This window comes from Schistocerca cancellata, chromosome 5 (genome assembly GCF_023864275.1).
Source record: "Schistocerca cancellata isolate TAMUIC-IGC-003103 chromosome 5, iqSchCanc2.1, whole genome shotgun sequence".
Classification (NCBI taxonomy): domain Eukaryota; kingdom Metazoa; phylum Arthropoda; class Insecta; order Orthoptera; family Acrididae; genus Schistocerca; species Schistocerca cancellata.
Window position 1 is genome coordinate 92,851,478 of NC_064630.1, and position 19,662 is coordinate 92,871,139.

The 19,662-nt window shown below is 43.5% G+C and overlaps 1 protein-coding gene across 1 annotated transcript in view; it reads left to right on the top strand.

Moving 5' to 3' along the window:
* Window positions 1-13,413, top strand: part of LOC126188381 (uncharacterized) — a 90,076-nt gene extending 76,663 nt beyond the window's left edge. Inside the window, exon 4 of the mRNA XM_049929980.1 lies at window positions 12,701-13,413. Coding sequence (XP_049785937.1) covers window positions 12,701-12,932 — 232 coding nt within the window. The 3' untranslated portion in view covers window positions 12,933-13,413. The remainder of the gene's footprint in view (window positions 1-12,700) is intronic.
* Window positions 13,414-19,662: the final 6,249 nt, after the last annotated feature.

Here is a 19,662-nt window from a genome sequence, read left to right on the forward strand (position 1 = left end):
CTTTCGAAAGCAACTCTCATGTACGTTCCCTAAGCTTCTCCGTTACACTTTCGTCTGGGCTATATCGACCTGTTACGATCCTAGCAGCCTGTTCCGACTTAGTTAAATTTCTGCTGTTACAATATCCAGATGCTTGAACAATGAGAATTCATAAAATGTATACGTAAATTGCGAATGTGGTACCACGACAAGTATGCAATTTATTGGAGACAAATGAAAATTTGTCCCACACCGGGATTCGAAATCGGATTTTCCGCTTGTCGCGAGCGATCGCCCCAACTGCTTCGGCTAGCCGTGCGCGCTTCCAGTTCCGACTCAATCTCCATACGTCGCAGCGACTGCTTCCCATAACTCTCACAATATTATGTGATTCCCGCACAGAGGGTGACACTATTTTTCTCGTCAGGTTGCCTTGGCTTTGGCATGAAATACATCGGTGTTTGACTGTGTCGATGCAATTTCGTGTCAAAGCCAAGGCAACTTGACGAAAAAATAATAACAACTGTCTTCCTGTGCGGGAATCACATACCTGAGCAAGTACTGTAGGAAGCGGACGCTCGGAAATATTGAGATTTGGGTCGATCCTGGAACCGTGTTCGGATAACCGATGTTGTTTAGATGACCGCTCGCGACAACCGGAAAATCCGAGTTCGAGTCCCAGCCAGGCACAAATTTTCATGTTTCCAGTAAATTAGACGGCTATTGCGATTTAATACTCCAATCTATCGTCAGCACTGTCTTTTCCTACGAACGAGCATGCATGGCTGAAGTAACATTGCAGCGAACAATGCACACATTATCAAATACAGACATCGCATTAATGCACAAGTAGAATTGCTCCCACTAGCGTCCTGTACGTGATCTCCTTTACAAATGCGCTGCATTTTTCCAGATCCCTTTCAGCAAACTTAAGTCATCCATTTCACTTCCCCAGTATCTTACATGCTGGTCCCATTTCATTTCGCCTCGAACTACACTACTGGCCATTAAAATTGCTACATCAAGAAGAAATACAGATGATAAACGAGTATTCATTGCACAAATATATTATACTAGAACTGACATGTAATTACATTGTCACGCAATTTGGGAGCATAGATCTTGACAAATCAGTACCGAGAACAACCACCTCTGGCCGTAATAATGGCCATGATACGCCTGGGCATTGAGTTAAACAGAGCTTGGATGGCGTGTACAGGTACAGCTGCCCATGCAGCTTCAACACGATACCACAGTTCATCAGGAATAGTGACTGGTGTATTGTGACGTGCCACCATTGGCCAGACGTTTTCAGTTGGTGAGAGATCTGGAGAATTTGCTGGCCAGGGCAGCAGTCGAACACTTTCTGTATCCAGAAAGACCCGTACAGAACCTGCAACATGCGGTCGTGCATTATCCTGCTGAAATGTAGGGTTTCGTAGGGATCGAATGAAGGGTAGAGCCACGCGTCGTAACACATCTGAAATGTAACGTCCAAAGTTCAAAGTGCCGTCAATGCGAACAAGAGGTGACCGAGACGTGTAACCAATGGCACCCCATACCATCACGCCGGGTGATACGCCAGTATGGCGATGACGAATACACGCTTCCAATGTGCGTTCACCGCGATGTCGCCAAACACTGATGCAACCATCATGATGCTGTAAACAGAACCTGGATTCATCCGAAAGAATGACGTTTTGCCATTCTTGCACCCAGGTTCGTCTTTGAGTACACCATCGCAGGCGCTCCTGTCTGTGATGCAGCGTCAAGGGTAACCGCAGCCATGGTCTCCGAGCTGATAGTTACAGCCATGCGGATACGATGCCTGTCATCTCGACTGCTAGTGATACGAGGCCGTTGGGATCCAGCACGGCGTTCCGTATTACCCTCTTGAACGCACCGATTCCATATTCTGCTAACAGTCATTGGATCTCGACCAGCGCGAGCAGCAATGTCACGATACGATAAACCGCAATCGCGATAGGCTACAATCCGACCTTTATCAACGTCGGAAATGTGATGGTACGCATTTCTCCTCCTTACACGAGGCATCACAACAACGTTTCACCAGGCAACACCGGTCAAGTGCTGTTTGAGTTTGAGAAATCAACTGGAAACTTTCCTCATGTCAGCACGTTCTAGGTGTCGCCACCGGTGCCAACGTTGTGTGAATGCTCTGAAAAGCTAATTATTTGCATATCACAGCATCTTCTTCCTGTCGGTTAAATTTCGCCTCTGTAGCACGTCATCTTCGTGGTGTAGCAATTTTAATGGCCAATAGTGTATATTACCCCTAAATACTTACACTGATGAAAAATATCCGGACACCACTGTCTAATGCGGAATTGATCACTAGATGTCACGAGATGTGAAGCAGCCAGTGTATAGAAAGTGGCAGGTATTGTGTCCCCAGTAGGGAGGCAGAACAGCAGAGTGGGACGGTCAGTAGGGCTTAGTGACTTGCAACGTGGATGTCACCCAAGTAACAAACCCACCAGGGGCATTTCAACGTTTCTACTGCTGTCCAGGTGACTTTTGCTGATCTCAGTGTAATAGCGAAGGAACGACCAAGCTAAATCAAGAGCAGGCAGACCTCAGGCACTGACGGATAGGGACCGTCGAACACTACGCTGAGTGGCTGTATCACATGAAATCTTCAGAAGGAATCAGTCGTGAGTTCCAAACTGCTACCAGCAGTCAAGCTAGCTCAAGTACTGTGCGTAGGGAGTCAAAATGAATGGGGGTACAAGGGTCAAGCAGCTCCTCATAAGCCACACATTTCCGTAAATGCTAAGTGAAGCTTGAGGCAGTGTAAAGAGTGACGACACTGAACAGTGGGTGACAGGAAATGAGTGATTTGGAGTGACGAACCACGTTATACCCTTTAGAAACCCGATGCAAGAGTTTAGGTTCGACGAAGGCATGGAGAACGTTACCTGGCATCGTCTGTAGTGCCAACAGTGAAGTGCGGGGGAGGTGGTGTTTCGCTACGGAGACGTTTTCGCGATTAGGGTATGCTTCTCCCATTGCTCTTAAGAATACGATAAATACGAAAGGATGTGAACTCATTCTGCATCGTTGTGTGCTGCGTACAGTACAGATACAGTTCAGAGACGATGATTGATTGTATCAGCATGAAACTGCACCCTGTCATAAAGCAGTTATATTCCTGAAATGGATTAGCGTGCCCATAGTTGCGTCCTTAACCTAATCCAACGGAACACCCTTGGGATGAGTCAGCTACGTTCCAGAACCCAACGCAACTAACTTCACTGGTTTCTGCTGTTGAGAAAGTATGGGCCATTCATCAGACATTGAGACACCTCATAGAAAGTGTCCCCAGCAGAGTTCAAACCATCGTAAAGGTGAAGGGTGGACACATATCCATTAACATATGTCTTTATACTTTTGATCAGGTAGTGTACTCATATTACGAGGGTGAGTCAAATGAAAACCTTAAATTTGTAATAACAAATTGAAATTTCGCGCCGTTATCCTGTAAGCTGGCAAGCGTGCTACAAACAGCGTGCAGAATGGCCTGTAGGTGGCAGCATAGTGTAGATGCACACATACCGTCGCAGTATCAGTATAAAGATGGCCGCCCCACTCGAGACTTGCACCAGGGAAGAACAGTGTTCTGTTATTCGGTTTTTGTGTAGTGAAGGTGTGAAACCTACTAAAATTCATCGACGAATGAAGGTTCATTACGGTGATGCATGTTTGTTACAGCAGCAAGTCTACGAATGGAGTAGGAAGTTCGCAAATGGTGTGACCTCAGTGGAAGATGCTCGTTGTCCAGGTCAGGCACAACGAGTTGTGACTCCACAGAACATTGCACCAGTTGAGGTCATAGTGAAGGAAAACCGCCGAGTGACACTAAATGACATTGCAGCATGTTTACAGATTAGACATGGGTCAGCACACCACATTGTGCAGGATGTGCTCCAGTTTCACAAAGTTTCTGCAAGATGGGTGCCACGGCAGCTGATCCCTGAAATGAGAGAACGACGTGTTGATGCTTGTGAAGAACTTCTTCGGCACTTTGAACTACAAGGTGATGGCTTCCTTGCGAGAATCGTTACTGGGGACGAAACCTGGGTTCACTTCCATAAACCGGAAACGAAGAGAGCGAGCAAGGAATGGCGCCATTCCTCATCACCAAAACCAACGAAGTTTCGAACAGAACCATCAGCAGGGATGGTTATGCTGACTCTCTTTTGGGGCGAAAACGGCGTCATTTTGGAGCATTACATGCCTAGAGGGACCACTGTCACCAGTGCATCATAGACAGATCTCCTAAAAAATTATCTGCTGCCTGCAATCAAATCAAAGCGACGTGGATTTCTGTCAGCAGGTGTCCTTTTGCAACATGACAATGCAAGGTTCAAATGGTTCAAATGGCTCTGAGCACTATGGGACTTAACTTCTATGGTCATCAGTACCCTAGAACTTAGAACCTAACTAACCTAAGGACAGCACACAACACCCAGTCATCACGAGGCAGAGAAAATCCCTGACCCCGCCGGGAATCGAACCGGGGAACCCGGGCGTGGGAAGCGAGAACGACAATGCAAGGCCCCACACTGCCTGTACAACAGTTGCAACAATCACAGACCTGTATTTTGAGTGTCTTCCTCATCCACCATACCAGACCTTGCCCCAAGTGATTTCCATATGTTTGGACCACTCAGAGACGCAACGGAAGGAAAGAAGTTCCGTTCTGATGAAGAGGTACGCCACGCGGTGCATGAGTGGTTGCGCGGACTACCAAAAGAATTTTTTTCTAAAGGAATTTATGCACTTTGTAAGCGCTGGAGGACTTGCAGTGAGCGTGGGGGAGATTATGTTGAAAAGTGTTACAGTTTTGTACCACTTCTGCACAATAAATAATATTTAAAAAAATATTTAAGGTTTTCATTTGACTCACCCTCGTATGTGACGAGCTCAAGAAATTCACCACTTACCTTATAACCGTGTACTGTCGGATTCTTTCTCTCTGTTATATGCGTTGTATTTACTGGTGTTTAAGGAGAGCTATCATTCATTTTACGAAGTGGAAAAGTTGTAGATGTATTTCTGCACATCCTTTCGACTGCAGACTGCAAACAACAGCATCGTCAGCGAACAACCTTACAGTGCTGCTGGCCCAACCTGACAAACCATCCATGTCCATTGAGGACATTAGTGGTCCTGTAACGCTTCCTTGGGGAACAGTGGTAGTCAATGTCGTTTCTGCTGAGCATTCGCAGTCGGCGAGGTCTATAACGCTTACATTTCGATAAAAATCCATCGAGCCAATCGCATACCTGAAGGTACTCTGAGTGATCTTACCACAATGTACTATAATCCAAACGCTTTTCGAAAACGTGAAAACGGAAACTACCTACTGTTAACAGGCTATTGCATATGAATTACGGAAGTTACGTCTCATTGAAATAATCTTATTATCTTCCAAAAAATGTATTATCCGAGTTATAATCTAGGATCCTTCTGCAGACGGCCGTTAGCGTTATTGCCGTTAACTCCGCGGATCTTTGTGTAAATGGGAGTTTCCTGTGCTCTTTACCAGCCATGCGTGTTCGCTATGCGAGAGGGTCTCCGTATATATAAAGTAGGAAAGCTGATGATTCTGTGACGCATTCAGTGAGAAATATAATAGGAATTCCGTTTGGATTTGTTACCTTGTTTCCTTTGAATAGTTTTAACTTCTTTTCTGCTTCGATATACCTTTCAATACATCTCATTTGTGAGTGTGGGGCAATCAGACATTGGCAATAGCTCCAAGCACGATTTTTTTCAAAAATGGTTCAAATGGCTCTAAGCACTATGGGACTTAACATCTGAGGTCATCAGTCCCCTAGACTTAGAACTACGTAAACCTAACTAACCTAAGGCCATCACACACATCCATGTCCGAGGCAGGATTCGAACCTGCGACCGCAGCAGTAGCGCGGTTCGGGACTGAAGCGTGTAGAACCGCTCGGCCATAGCGGCCAGCGAATTTTTTCGGCTGGGTATTTTAATATATCTATTTCATGTGTGCTGTCGTGAATTCTCGCACCCGCCTGTTTCGTCATGGCAACCCATCTATTATGTATTCATCTCAACTACCCTCTATTACTGGGAATTCCTTAAAAAATTCCCTTCACCCTTGTTTCTTCAGTTTATTTGGCTATTTGCTAGGTCCACACTCACCTCATTTCATAAAAGTCGCGTAGGAAATCATCAACTTGTGGCATTGATAAGTCTTTCTGTCCCTTATCGTTATGTTAATATTTCCCTCACATTGCCAGCCGAACAACTCTTAATGTATCAATTTATGGATGATTAGCGCATTATAGTTAGTGGCTCACTGCCGTTAAATACCCTGAAAGAAATCTATTGGTTTCCTTGGTGCGTTATTTTTAAGATACAACTCAAGTTTTCGACGACCTCCTCCGGCATCACCACCATGAGCTGGCTTATCGCGGATACTGTGCTGGGATTTTACATTTAACAGTCTGCCGAATAACGTCACAGTGACTGATGTGAGTGCAAAGAAATCTGAATATGCTGCCAGAGAATAAGTCGATGTCTGCAATGCGAAACGCTCGTGAAGCCAGTGATCTCACTGGATTTTCTTATTTTTATTTAAGATTTTTGTAAGAACATAAAACAAAATTTGTTAAGTATCAGCATTCGTGGTGTAACAAACATTTGCCTCCTTACGTTTCGAACATGTCAATAACGGACAATCTCTGACTCAAACTACTGTAACCGAACTTGCATATAAAACTGAACACAGAGGATTGCGAGCATTACCACCAGCTTTTCAGGTGGAGCCAACGGGCGTAAACACCTGAGTTCCAGGTACTGGTCAGAGTCCAGTGAGTACTGGAAAAATACAGTATGAGGAATTCCGGAAGCACTTGACGATGTAGTCGGCAATGTGGGTTGGAAAGTCAAGAAACGTTAAGTTTCTTAGACCGTGGCAAGTAAGCCTGAAATGTACTTCGACGGGTTTGGAACTCTGAACTTGGTCTTCAGTTTGTAGAAAGCAACTAATTGTGATATCCAATAGGTTCTTAAGCGCCATCCACAATGAGATATATGCTGACATGTTAAAAAGCCCATGAAGAGCACGGAAAATAATACATATGTATGTATTGTACAGCACGAAACCGAACTCATTGTTTCTATTTCCGCGGGGAACAGTCGCACGCAGAAGTGGGAAGCCAAATAGGGTCACTGTATTAATGCAACTTTGACTTCCTGGAGTTAAATTCAAAGGATACAGTGGACCATAGAACGTTCGGTTCGCACCGTGTGGCCTCAGAATCGGCAGTAGTTAGCATTCAGTTGACGCTTCTAACACGGCCGACCACTGTTGGCAGAGTCAGAAGGACGGCCATGGCGATTCTAAAGGCCATTGCTGTCACGGTGGCAGCATTGGAGAGGAGTCCATCTGATGGTCGCTTGGCTCACGATATTGTTTGACGTAAGTTATGACTGTTCCGGATCACCGCCGATGTTCAGACACTGTAGAGGAGCGTAAGAGAAAGACGGCTTACGATAAATCGTAAGCAAAGAGTGCCGTTCTCTGGGTGCAGGTACATTTGTACTAAACATTTCATGCAAGTGGTGCTTCACACCTTGTAATATTTTAAGAACGACACTGTTATCTGCTAGAAGATGCTGAATGAACAACATATTTTCTTTCTACTATTGTCAATCAACACTATCATCATCTCAGCCTACATAACAATGGAGAAACGCATGTTATACATTCGACTACCTGATCGTAATCCTAACGTGCTGTGGTGCACATATACACCCTGACATTAGGCATCTGTTGCTCGCACAGTGCATCACTGTAGCATTTATGGCATAGGGAAATACTCTCGCAAGGGAAACCTGAGCAGTAGGAAAGCGTCGGATATCACACATACTGCTGAATGCAGAATACATATTAATGACGGACTGAGAGCGGAAAGCTAGCATGCCAGTTCCCAAAATATTTGTGGATGAAATTCTAGTAGATCATTTATATTTGTAAACTGTAACGATTCAGTAACACTTCCTTGGACTACTCCCGAAACTGTATTTACATATGTCGGTTTTGTCCAGTTAAGAGCGACGTATTGAGTTCTATCTGAAAAGAAGTCTTGAAACCTGTAGCAAATCTGGCCCGACACTCGGTAACCCAATTTTTTTTTACTGAAGTGTGGGACAGTTTAAAATACCCTCCTAGAGTCGAGAACCATGGCATGTTAACCTGAGCGCCGATGTCTATGGCGACGTGGATCTCATGGACGAGCCGGCTGGGGTGGCCGAGCGGTTCTATGCGCTACAGTCTGGAACCGCGCGACCGCTACGGTCGCAGGTTCGAATCCTGCCTCGGGCATGGATGTGTGTGATGTCTTTAGGTTTGTTAGGTTTAAGTAGCTCTAAGTTCTAGGGGACTGATGACCTTAGAAGTTAAGTCCCATAGTGCTCAGAGCCATTTGAACCATTTGAACTCTGCAACTGTCGCTCTTGCTCAGCAAAAATATTTTCCTGCCTTTCTTAACATTCCTTGTTGTATTCTTAGTCACAGATGCTATCGCAGCCTTATAATCACTGATACTCTCCTCTAAGTTAACTGATTCGGAAAGTTCAGATTCGTTTGTTGCTAAGAAGTCTCAGACATTACCTTCACGAGTTGGTTCTTTAAGTATCTGCTCGAAGTAATTTTCGGACAAGACACTCAGAATAATGTCACACGAATCCCTGTCTCTGGCATTAGTTTTGATAGCATGACTCTTCCAGTCTATACCTGGCAAGTTGAAGTCATCAACAGCTTGATCAGGAAACTTATTAATTAAATTCTACTACTGTTTTTAGTGTCACCTGAAGCAAAGAAAATACTTTCTGATTCTTCGCCCAAGTGAGCCTATTAAATTAGATGTTGTAATTTTCTATGGAAGAACAAAATGACGTGTTTCAAATCAATGAAAAAATCCATGACAGTTCTACTGTATCAGTTCAAAATTCTAGCGTGACGCTGACAGTGACAGGCAGATCAGAACATTGATTCCGCATTATTCTACTTATTCTTTACGCGTTAATTCTGTTTTTCTTGCAAACTAACGCTTTAAGATACAGTAGAAGTATGTAAATTAAGTATTAGCCACACAATTAGGCACTTGCAGTCAATAAAAGTTAAGTGTCTGAAACAATGAAGAAATACTCTTGAATGAAGCTATATTGTTTGTTCAGATATGCCTCAGGTGGTGACGAAAATTGCAAATGAACTAAGCAAATACTCACACTGACTGCCCCAAGCAGTAGTACACATGTGTACCGCTGTATCCAACAGAAGATGAAGGCGCGACTCCTCAAAACGCGGCGTAATATGTCTTTTGAAATCGTGACTGTTGTGTCTCAACAGACCGCTATCATAATGTTCGAACACAGTGTATGTTCCAAAATCCCACAGCAAATTAACGTCAGTACTATGGGTCTGTAATTCAGCGGACTACTCATATTTCCTTTCTTCATTATTGGTATGATCTGTGCAACTTTCCAGTCTTTTGATATGGATATTTCGTCGAGTGAGCAGTTGTATTAGCAATTGTATCAGTGCCTAAGTGGTATGCTATCTGGACCGGAAGTTTTGCTTTTATTGCTTTGAGCGGCTTCGCTACGCCGAGGATATCTACTTCGAAGTTACGCAAGTTGACAGTTGTTGACTTACTCCTGGAACATTTCCTTTTGTTGTGTATATAGCTCCGCGTAGTCAGCGCGTACACAACTTTCCCACTAGAGCGCGCCCCGCTAAGCACAACAGCGCAGGCGCAGCGCCCGTCCGTCTCCGCACTACGAGATAGCGCTGCCATAAAGACGGACCAAATTCTGCTTCCGCCGATCCGCGTATTAATATGTAACGCAACCAATGAGATTGCTGCTAACGTAGAACCTTTTCTACTCGCGGATCACACTCGCGCAGTGATACCTAAACGCGTGAGGTATTATAACGAGTGTACAGACCTCCGATTAGTCAGTCTGCATTAGTCTGCAGTCAAGTTTCAGTCTGCGCCTAATAAGATTATCATATTCCTGTACATAGCCATGAAGAGAAATGTATAGACACTTTGTCAAGTATCAGAGATATGTGAGAATAAGATTAACGTACCAAGACCAAAGGAACTTCAGATTGTCAATTGTAAACAGCATCCAGAATCAAGTTACGTAATGTCTATGTTTTTTTATTATTTTAATAGATGTGTGTGAAAATTAATCAAGTTCTGTTTAAAGTTGGTCACCGTCAATCTGCTACTCTAAGCGTGCAAGTGGCATTTCTATCGTCTGACCTAACGGCAGAAGATAAACACGCCACAATAAGACCACGAGACATATTGCTGACACTCGCCTACTTCATTAGAGCGACAAGTCAAATAATCTGATGGTGTGTGTACCGAAGGTCTTACAGTACGCACACCACACCTTCATTTGTTGTGATGAAGGAATTTTGGAGAATTATGTTTAATAACTTCGCTTTAGTGGCGCTGTTGTCGGGAATGTTATCATGTGTATCGTGCAATGAAAGTTTTGTCTGTTTGTTGCCGCTAGTGTACTTAACATATGACCAGAATATCTTCGGATTTTCTGTCATATTTGGAGACAGATTTTCGTTGGGGAAGCTATTAGAAGCATATCACATTGAGTCTTGAATAATAATAACAAAAGCAGCGGCTGTATTCGAATCTAACGCCGTTTATTCGTTTTAACACATGCTACCAGTTTCGGCACCACATGGCGTCATCTTCAGGCCCAGAATGTAACCTGTCATCAACAACCGTTTTCTTGTGCAATGAACAGAATCGCTTGCAGTGGGCCAAAATTAACTGGAGTCCGTACCTTCCACGGCAACGAGCCCAGCATGTCAGATGGTTGGGGATAGCAGGTTACATTCGGGGCCTGAGGATGACACCATGTGGTGTCGAAACTGGTAGCATGTTTTAAAAAGAATAAACGACGTTAGATTCGAATACAGCCGCTGGTCTTGTTGTGTCCGTCTGTATTCCCACTTTCCTTGATAGATTACCAGAATTTCACAGTTAGGTCCGCGCTGAATTTCGAGCTCCAGTAAAACACTGCCAATCTTGGAGGTTTTGTGTTATTTTAAAATTGGCATGCTGTTTTCATTGCTTCTGCAAGAGTATGCCGACCTGTTTTGTGTACCGTGGGGGATTCATCCGAGCATTTGCCTGCACATCTTGACATGCCCTCCGTGACTGGCAGAACAAGAGCTGCACAGTGTGAATACATCCCTTTGATTACCGTACCCTCGAGGTTCGCATATACAGGGCTATTACAAATGATTGAAGCGATTTCATAAATTCACTGTAGCTCCATTCATTGACATATGGTCACAACACACTACAGATACGTAGAAAAACTCATAAAGTTTTGTTCGGCTGAAGCCGCACTTCGGGTTTCTGCCGCCAGAGCGTTAGAGAGCGCAGTGAGACAAAATGGCGACAGGAGCCGAGAAAGGCTATGTCGTGCTTGAAATGCACTCACATCAGTCAGTCATAACAGTGCAACGACACTTCAGGACGAAGTTCAACAAAGATCCACCAACTACTAACTCGATTCGGCGATGGTATTCGCAGTTCAAAGCTTCTGGATGCCTCTGTAAGGGGAAATCAGCGGGTCGGCCTGCAGTGAGCGAAGAAACGGTTGAACGCGTGCGGGCAAGTTTCACGCGTAGCCCGCGGAAGTCGACGAATAAAGCAAGCAGGGAGCTAAACGTCCCACAGCCGACGGTTTGGAAAATCTTACGGAAAAGGCTAAAACAGAAGCCTTACCGTTTACAATTGCTACAAGCCCTGACACCCGATGACAGTCAAACGCTTTGAATTTTCGGCGAGGTTGCAACAGCTCATGGAAGAGGATGCGTTCAGTGCGAAACTTGTTTTCAGTGATGAAGCAACATTTTTTCTTAATGGTGAAGTGAACAGACACAATGTGCGAATCTGGGCGGTAGAGAATCCTCACGCATTCGTGCAGCAAATTCGCAATTCACCAAAAGTTAACGTGTTTTGTGCAATCTCACGGTTTAAAGTTTACGGCCCCTTTTTCTTCTGCGAAAAAAACGTTACAGGAAACGTGTATCTGGACATGCTGGAAAATTGGCTCATGCCACAACTGGAGGACAGCGCCGACTTCATCTTTCAACAGGATGGTGCCCCACCGCACTTCCATCACGATGTTCGGCATTTCTTAAACAGGAGATTGGAAAACCGATAGATCGGTCGTGGTGGAGATCACGATCAGCAATTCATGTCATGGCCTCCACGCTCTCCCGACTTCACCCCATGCGATTTCTTTCTGTGGGGTTATGTGAAAGATTCAGTGTTTAAACCTCCTCTACCGAGAAACGTGCCAGAACTGCGAGCTCGCATCAACGATGCTTTCGAACTCATTGATGGGGACATGCTGCGCCGAGTGTAGGAGGAACTTGATTATCGGCTTGATGTCTGCCGAGTCACTAAAGGGGCACATATCGAACATTTGTGAATGCCTAAAAAAACTTTTTGAGTTTTTGTATGTGTGTGCAAAGCATTGTGAAAATATCTCAAATAATAAAGTTATTGTAGAGCTGTGAAATCGCTTCAGTCATTTGTAATAACCCTGTAGTTGTGCACAGGAGTGTCTTTGGAAGGCTCGTAACCGCCGCTCGTGTGGTGCGCAGGTGTTCGCCGCCAGGGCGCGGCACCGCCTGCGGCCTGTCCTGCGACAAGCTGGTGGACAACGACATCTCGGACGACGTGGAGTGCGCGCTGCGCGTCTACCGCGAGCACCAGCGGCTCTCCGGGGACGGCTTCAACGCCTGGGTGGTCTACCAGCGCTTCTGCAGCCGCGGCCGCGCCGACCACTACGTCGACGACTGCTTCGAGAAGCCGGTCAACGCCAACGTCGTCTGACGGTCGGGCGCTCAGTCCACTGGACGCCACGTGCCCCTCACCAGTGCGCACTACTTCAGTGACATCAGTTTATAAATCTGATAATCTAAGACGAATTTTATGGGGCGTCTTTGTGTCCCCCTCTTCGTCACCTTAAACCCTCACCCCCGTCCTCGCACCCCCCTCCCTCCCCCCCTCGCTCTCCCATCTGGAAAGGAGTCGTTTTGGGCAGATACGGTTTACATATAATCATCACCAATCAACATCGTCAGCTATTAGTAGTATTTAATGAGATTCCATTCTACCACGCAAAGTGTGCAGCCTATCTCCGATGTGGAATTTATGAAACTCTCCTTTTGAGTCATCTTTGGAAAAGTTCAGGAGTCAATCTGTTTTACAGAGCCAAAGGAAATGCTATGCCATTTATATTGGTAAACTTAAACTTCACGTATCATTTCTTCTGCACATATTTTTCATATTCTTTCTCATTCTGCCGCTCAGACCTACGTAAAACTTATCTGTTAGCTGTCTAAACCAGTTTTATCATTTTGCTGAAGAGTCCAATTATCTCTTCCATGAAGAAAACCAGTTTCGGTATGGAATTTTGTAATATTTTCTAGATTTACCAAAAATTATTTTTCATATTCAATTTAATTTATTTCAATTCTCAAACTATTCTCTATGCCTGTTTTTGATTGTACTTGTGCAAATTGTAACCTAAATGTTTAGAATCTATTACGTATTTCCTCATTTTAATTTTTACTCATAATGTATTTTATCAGTTAAAAACAATGTTTAGTTTTACGTTCAAAAATTGTCATGTATACTTACTACGCGTAAATATTTTGTAACCTGCAAACCGACAATTGTTAATCAACTTCACTTACATAAGTCAATACATCGGTGCCAATAAAATTTCTGTTTTTTTGTATTTTAACAATTTATATAACAGCTGTCTTTGTTACTCCTCATTTTTATTATTTTATTATTATCAACAATAAGCAATAACGGGGACAGATCACATCGTGTCTCAGTCCTTGGTTAATTTCTATTACTGTCTTGTGTCTCAACACATTGAATTAGGGATTGTATTTCAACACATTGAATTGTAGACCGAATCATTAGATAGCAGTAGCACCACGGCGAAAGGAATGGCTTTAATGATAACGATACCATACTTAAAATATCTTGCACATGTTACGCAACAACAATGACATGTCAGCTTAACTAACGATTTATTTAAATGCTAACACACATACACATGTTTTCAGTATTTGTCTGAGACAATGGCTAACACTGCTCCTCCAGCAAATAAATCCATTGCCCCAATTCCGGTGAACGTTTCGGGAAAGTTTTCCTTGGTTAGGAAAATGCCGGAATGGGAAATCCCCTCCCAAATGTTCCCAATTGGTAACTTCTTTTCCCCCACACAATCCTCCTGGGATTTGGCTAGGAAAAAAAAAATTGTACAACAGGCCACCTTGTCCACATAGGCCGAGAACTAAAAGTAATAAAAGAAATAAAATAAAAATGAAAAGTGATAATGTAAATAAAATAATTTGGATTTTATAATATAAAACGGGAAAGGTTGTTTGGAAGAGTGATTTTCACAAAAGTAGACCCGAAGCACACAAACTTAAAATTTACTTTTTTACCAAAGGCACGAACAATTACAGAACAGAAGTGTATATTTCACTATCGCACCCACCAGTTTTAGTTTGCATTAAGTGCGGTGCTCTTAGTAAACTGATCTGTTAACTTAAAAATAAATCTCTCATGTGGAAGACTGTCGGACCAATGTGAATATTTACGTTGTACTGGCTCTAAGAAACCTATTTCTTATTAAGCTAATTTATGTTTGAAATAACCGTGGCAATGACATTTCAGGAAAATAATTTCCAGTTCCGCACAGTGACGTATCACTGGATGGATTTTCATGGGCTTTGCCTCTTACAGCAGCAGCACGGTCTTATTATGTGATTCCTTGCATCAGGTGCGTCAGCGTAAAATGGCCCCAGAAATACAAATAATTTCGTAATTATGACATTGTGATACAGTTCAAATTCACACCTTTAAGGACGCTACACAATATAAATTGGAGTTAATCATTGTTGCCACATTGACCCTAGGAATCAAATACAAGTATAGATGTTGCAACAGACACGGCAGCTTAAGGTAGATCCTCTGGGCTCAAAATTTCATATGAAGTTATTTCTTATAGACACGGTGTTCATTTTTACTGAATAAACTGAAATATCTCGAAAACTACAGATCGTACCAAAAGTTATAATTCCAATTTGTTTGTCTCGGATGGGGACATCCAACAATACCACACTGAACCCCCCCACCACACCCCGTGCGTGGACGGCGGGGCCAACTTTGAAATCTCCAGTGGGAACCACCGTTTCTTATTTCAGATTACGATTCTACTGCAAAATCTTCATACGTTTTGTCTGAAGCAATTTCTTCGTTTCGCCACAGATGGCGCTATAATAGAAATGGGTAAACAAACATAATTTACGACCTGTTACTCAATGGCCCTTGAATGCCCAATGGCACATGGGACCCCACCCCCATGCTGCAAGGATAGAACAGGACAGTATTTCATATCTTCTAATTGGAAACGCCATTGGAAACATTACATTTCTCCGACATATTGTACAGGGGACTACACGACGAGCTACTGTGGCCGTTGCTCGAGGCGAACGCCACTCTACTTTTCCAATTAGAGTAAGTGTTCAAATGTAGTACCGCCAACTTCAATACACTGAGTGATCCGCTTTTCAAATGACCGTACACAGGAAAGAAGCATATTTGCAGGAATCTCAGCAAAGGCATTTCTGATGCGGACGGCTATGTCTTCACGGTCTGTTGGCACCTGCTGGCTCACCTTATCTTTTAAATGTCCTCAAAGAAAGAAATCGGGCAACGTCAAATCCGGCGACCTAGAGGACCAATTAATAGGGCCATCTCTGCCGATCCACCGACCATTGTAAACATAGTGTAATACCTCCCGTGCTTAAATTGCTTAATGCGGTGAGAAACCGTCATGCTGAAACCACATACATTGTCGAACGTCCAGAACAACATCCTCCAGTAGTACCAGTAGTTCCTATCCACAAACAATATTTGTGTCCATTCAATGAGTTGTCGGTGAAATACGGACCAGTGAGTTTGTTCCCCATGATGCCACACCATACGTTAACCGATCAGGGACGTTCACGGTCAGGTTGCTGTAATCAATCGGGGTTGTCTACGATTCCCGATAGGTGGAATGATCATATAAAATTAATTGTTGGTAAGGCAGGTACCAGGTTGAGATTCATTGGGAGAGTCCTTAGAAAATGTAGTCCATCAACAAAGGAGGTGGCTTACAAAACACTCGTTCGACCTATACTTGAATACTGCTCATCAGTGTGGGATCCGTACCAGGTCGAGTTGACGGAGGAGATAGAGAAGATCCAAAGAACAGCGGCGCGTTTCGTCACAGTGTTATTTGGTAACCGTGATAGCGTTACGGAGATGTTTAACAAACTCAAGTGGCAGACTCTGCAAGAGAGGCGCTCTGGATCGCGGTGTAGCTTGCTCGTCAGGTTTCGAGAGGGTGCGTTTCTGGATGAGGTATCGAATATATTGCTTCCCCCTACTTATACCTCCCGAGGAGATCACGAATGTAAAATTAGAGAGATTAGAGCGCGCACGGAGGCTTTCAGACAGTCGTTCTTCCCGCGAACCATACGCGACTGGACCAGGAAAGGGAGGTAATGACAGTGGCACGTAAAGTGCCCTCCGCCACACACCGTTGGGTGGCGTGCGGAATATTAATGTAGATGTAGAAGTCACCGAAGTTAAGCGCTGTCGGGTTTGTCTAGCAGCTGGACGGGTGACCGTCCTGCCTGCAGAACGCCGTTGGCAAGCAGGGTGCATTCAGCCCTTGTAAAGCCAACTGAGGAGATACTTGATTGATAAGTAGTGACTCCGATCACGAAAAGTGACATCGGCCGGGAGAGAGGTGTGCTGACCACATGCCCCTCCTTATCCGCATCCAGCGATGCCTATCGGCTGCGGATGACAAGGCGGTCGGCCAGTCCCGTTGAGCCTTGAGAGGCCTGTTCAGACAGAATTTTTAGTAATTCTTGTCATGCCGGTTAAAGCTACCATGGTTTGTGTATGCAGTCTCACGGGAAAATACTACGTCGGCAAAGAACGTGGGGGTTGTTTGCATTTATTGACGTGCCTATTCACAAAGTACGAACCAGTTACGGAAATCGGCGACATGGAGTTCTTGATGCAGTGACACTTGTGCTCACTGTAAGTTTCTATTGTATCTAACGGTTACTGCTAGTGTAATTGTTCTTCCAGACAGCATCCTGTACAAGCAAACCAGTTGCGTCTTGACCTGTGGTTATTCATACCTAAGGTACTTGGGTTATGCACGACTCTGTTTAAAAAGAGCAGCTCGATGTAGTCATGAGGTCGAGCATCACACGTCTGCTTTCATGCCCTGCAGCTAATTAGCTGGAAATAGCAACCTGTAGCTGTACTCCTGCAGTCAAATAGTCTATGTGTTGGCTAGAATTACGAGTTAATAAAATAAACAGAAGTACAAAATAAAAGTTAAATGAGCGATTTAATTACTAAGGTTCTATTGTAATGTCTGTAAGCAATGCACCGATGTAGACGACAGAGAATTAAGTTTAATAATGTTTATTCAAGAAAGGATGTCTCAAACAAACGGGATGCGGTTCTTCATTATTCAGTTAAAATACAGGCAGAAAATACCCTATCAAATGCAGTAAAGTTATGTTGAGAGTGTTATGAGAATGGGAGAAAAATCTCCAAACTAAATAGTCAACAAAGATATGCGAAAACTAAGTCCATTTTGTGATCACAATACACAAAATGTTCTCCACCTCAAAACAATTCAGAGCTCGACTTGATGATTTACAAATCAAGAAACGCAGTACAAAGAATAATAAGTCTGGCTATTCTCAGTTCTGTAATACAAGTGAAGAAAAGAGTCCTACTCTGGGGCACATTCAGACCTCTCTAAATATCAAGCCACTTCAAAAGTTATTGTAGTGGTCATTCTCCGCCCACAATCAATCAGTTATATGACTGTATCATGCAGGTTACGTTCTTACAGCACTTGACATAAAGTGTCAAGAATTGCTCCCTTGAGCTCTTGGCTCTAAAATTCCCAGTCTCCACTTGACTCACTGTTCCGCTACTGTCTAATTTTTCATTGGCTGAAGGCCATCCCCACCAAAAAATGCATCGTTCTTACATTCTACAGACATCATTTGACTCAACATGACCACTTCCTGGACTAAACTAACATATTGCAACAATATTAAAATAAAAGGAATATTATAAACATTCAGTCACACCCAGAACAGTCATAACAAATATAAATTAAAGTTTTTCGATAAATAAATAAGCCAGTGCTCTTGTGCAAGCGCACTCACGATAAATGACAACACACTGTCGTTAAATATTGGTTGAAAAATTATTTAGGCCTGCTTAACAGAAGCATCTTTTGGCACTCTTAACAATAATATTGTCAGCTAACACAAGCGTTTGACAACTTTAAATGGCCATGGTTTTTTAATCGCACTTGCTATCAAAATTTAAACAAAGTTACTGACAAATAGTACACTGATCATCAAATAGCTACACGTAAGACAATATGTGAAGTATTCATGTTGCATTCATTTGCTGTGTAATTGTGGACAATATAGTGGTCTGAGAAACATTTGCATAATAAAAAAGAAATAAAAGACATCATACATCAATAAATGAAATAGATGTAGATGAGTGGCTTTCTGGGATGAGAGCCATCGTACAACGCTTTCATCTGAAATATTGTTAGTTGAATCCGCATGAAACGTTTAAAAGTTGTTAATAATGAGGTTCATTGTGAAAATGTTTATTCACTGTGAAATATTAACTTCTGTAGCTTTAACGTTACTGAAAACATTGTTGTGTCCGAGATCGCAGATATATTCATATTGGCTTTAATACTTGACTGTGAATTATCATAGATTCTAAAAGAGCTGTAAGAAGCCATATTTCAGCTTGTCTGACACTGCGCCATTCTTGGTTCCATCTTCTGCACAAAGGCCATGTGAACTACAACCGTTCAAATTCCCAACTTTAGGATTTACCCGTTTCCGGCGACGCGCTCCTTCTCTCTGCACCTGATCTCGCCTGGGGTGGATGCGCGACATCTTCGTCCCGCCGACTAACACCCAACCAAGCGAGCAAATTCAGCTCTCCTCAGCACCGGCGCTAGGTGGACGAATAACTCGTCCACACACTCGTAACGACAGAAGGTTTTCTCATTATTGCCACAGACCCAACTCATTCAGAAACATCACCACCAACAGTGAGCACCTCCAATGGAAGACATCAATTTTACTAATGAAAGAAACAAGAGAAGATGCTTTTATCCTGAATTAAAACTAGCAGATAGTGTTCTTTTAGCCTGCAAAGGATACGCAGTTTAACACATTTTAACGTTTTTAAAACACTTTTATATATCTGTAAAGATGAAGATCAGATGTAAATGTTAATGCTAGGCAATCCCACCTCTATGAAGAAAAAAGCTTTGTCTTGAGGCAGTATTTCTTTAAAACAACCGAGGCCGCTGACGCACAACCGCGCGGTGCCACTCGACGGGGAGCCAGGTGGTTCGAGTCCAGGTGTTGGAACACATTTTCACTATCAGGACGCTGCCGGCAAGGGGTCG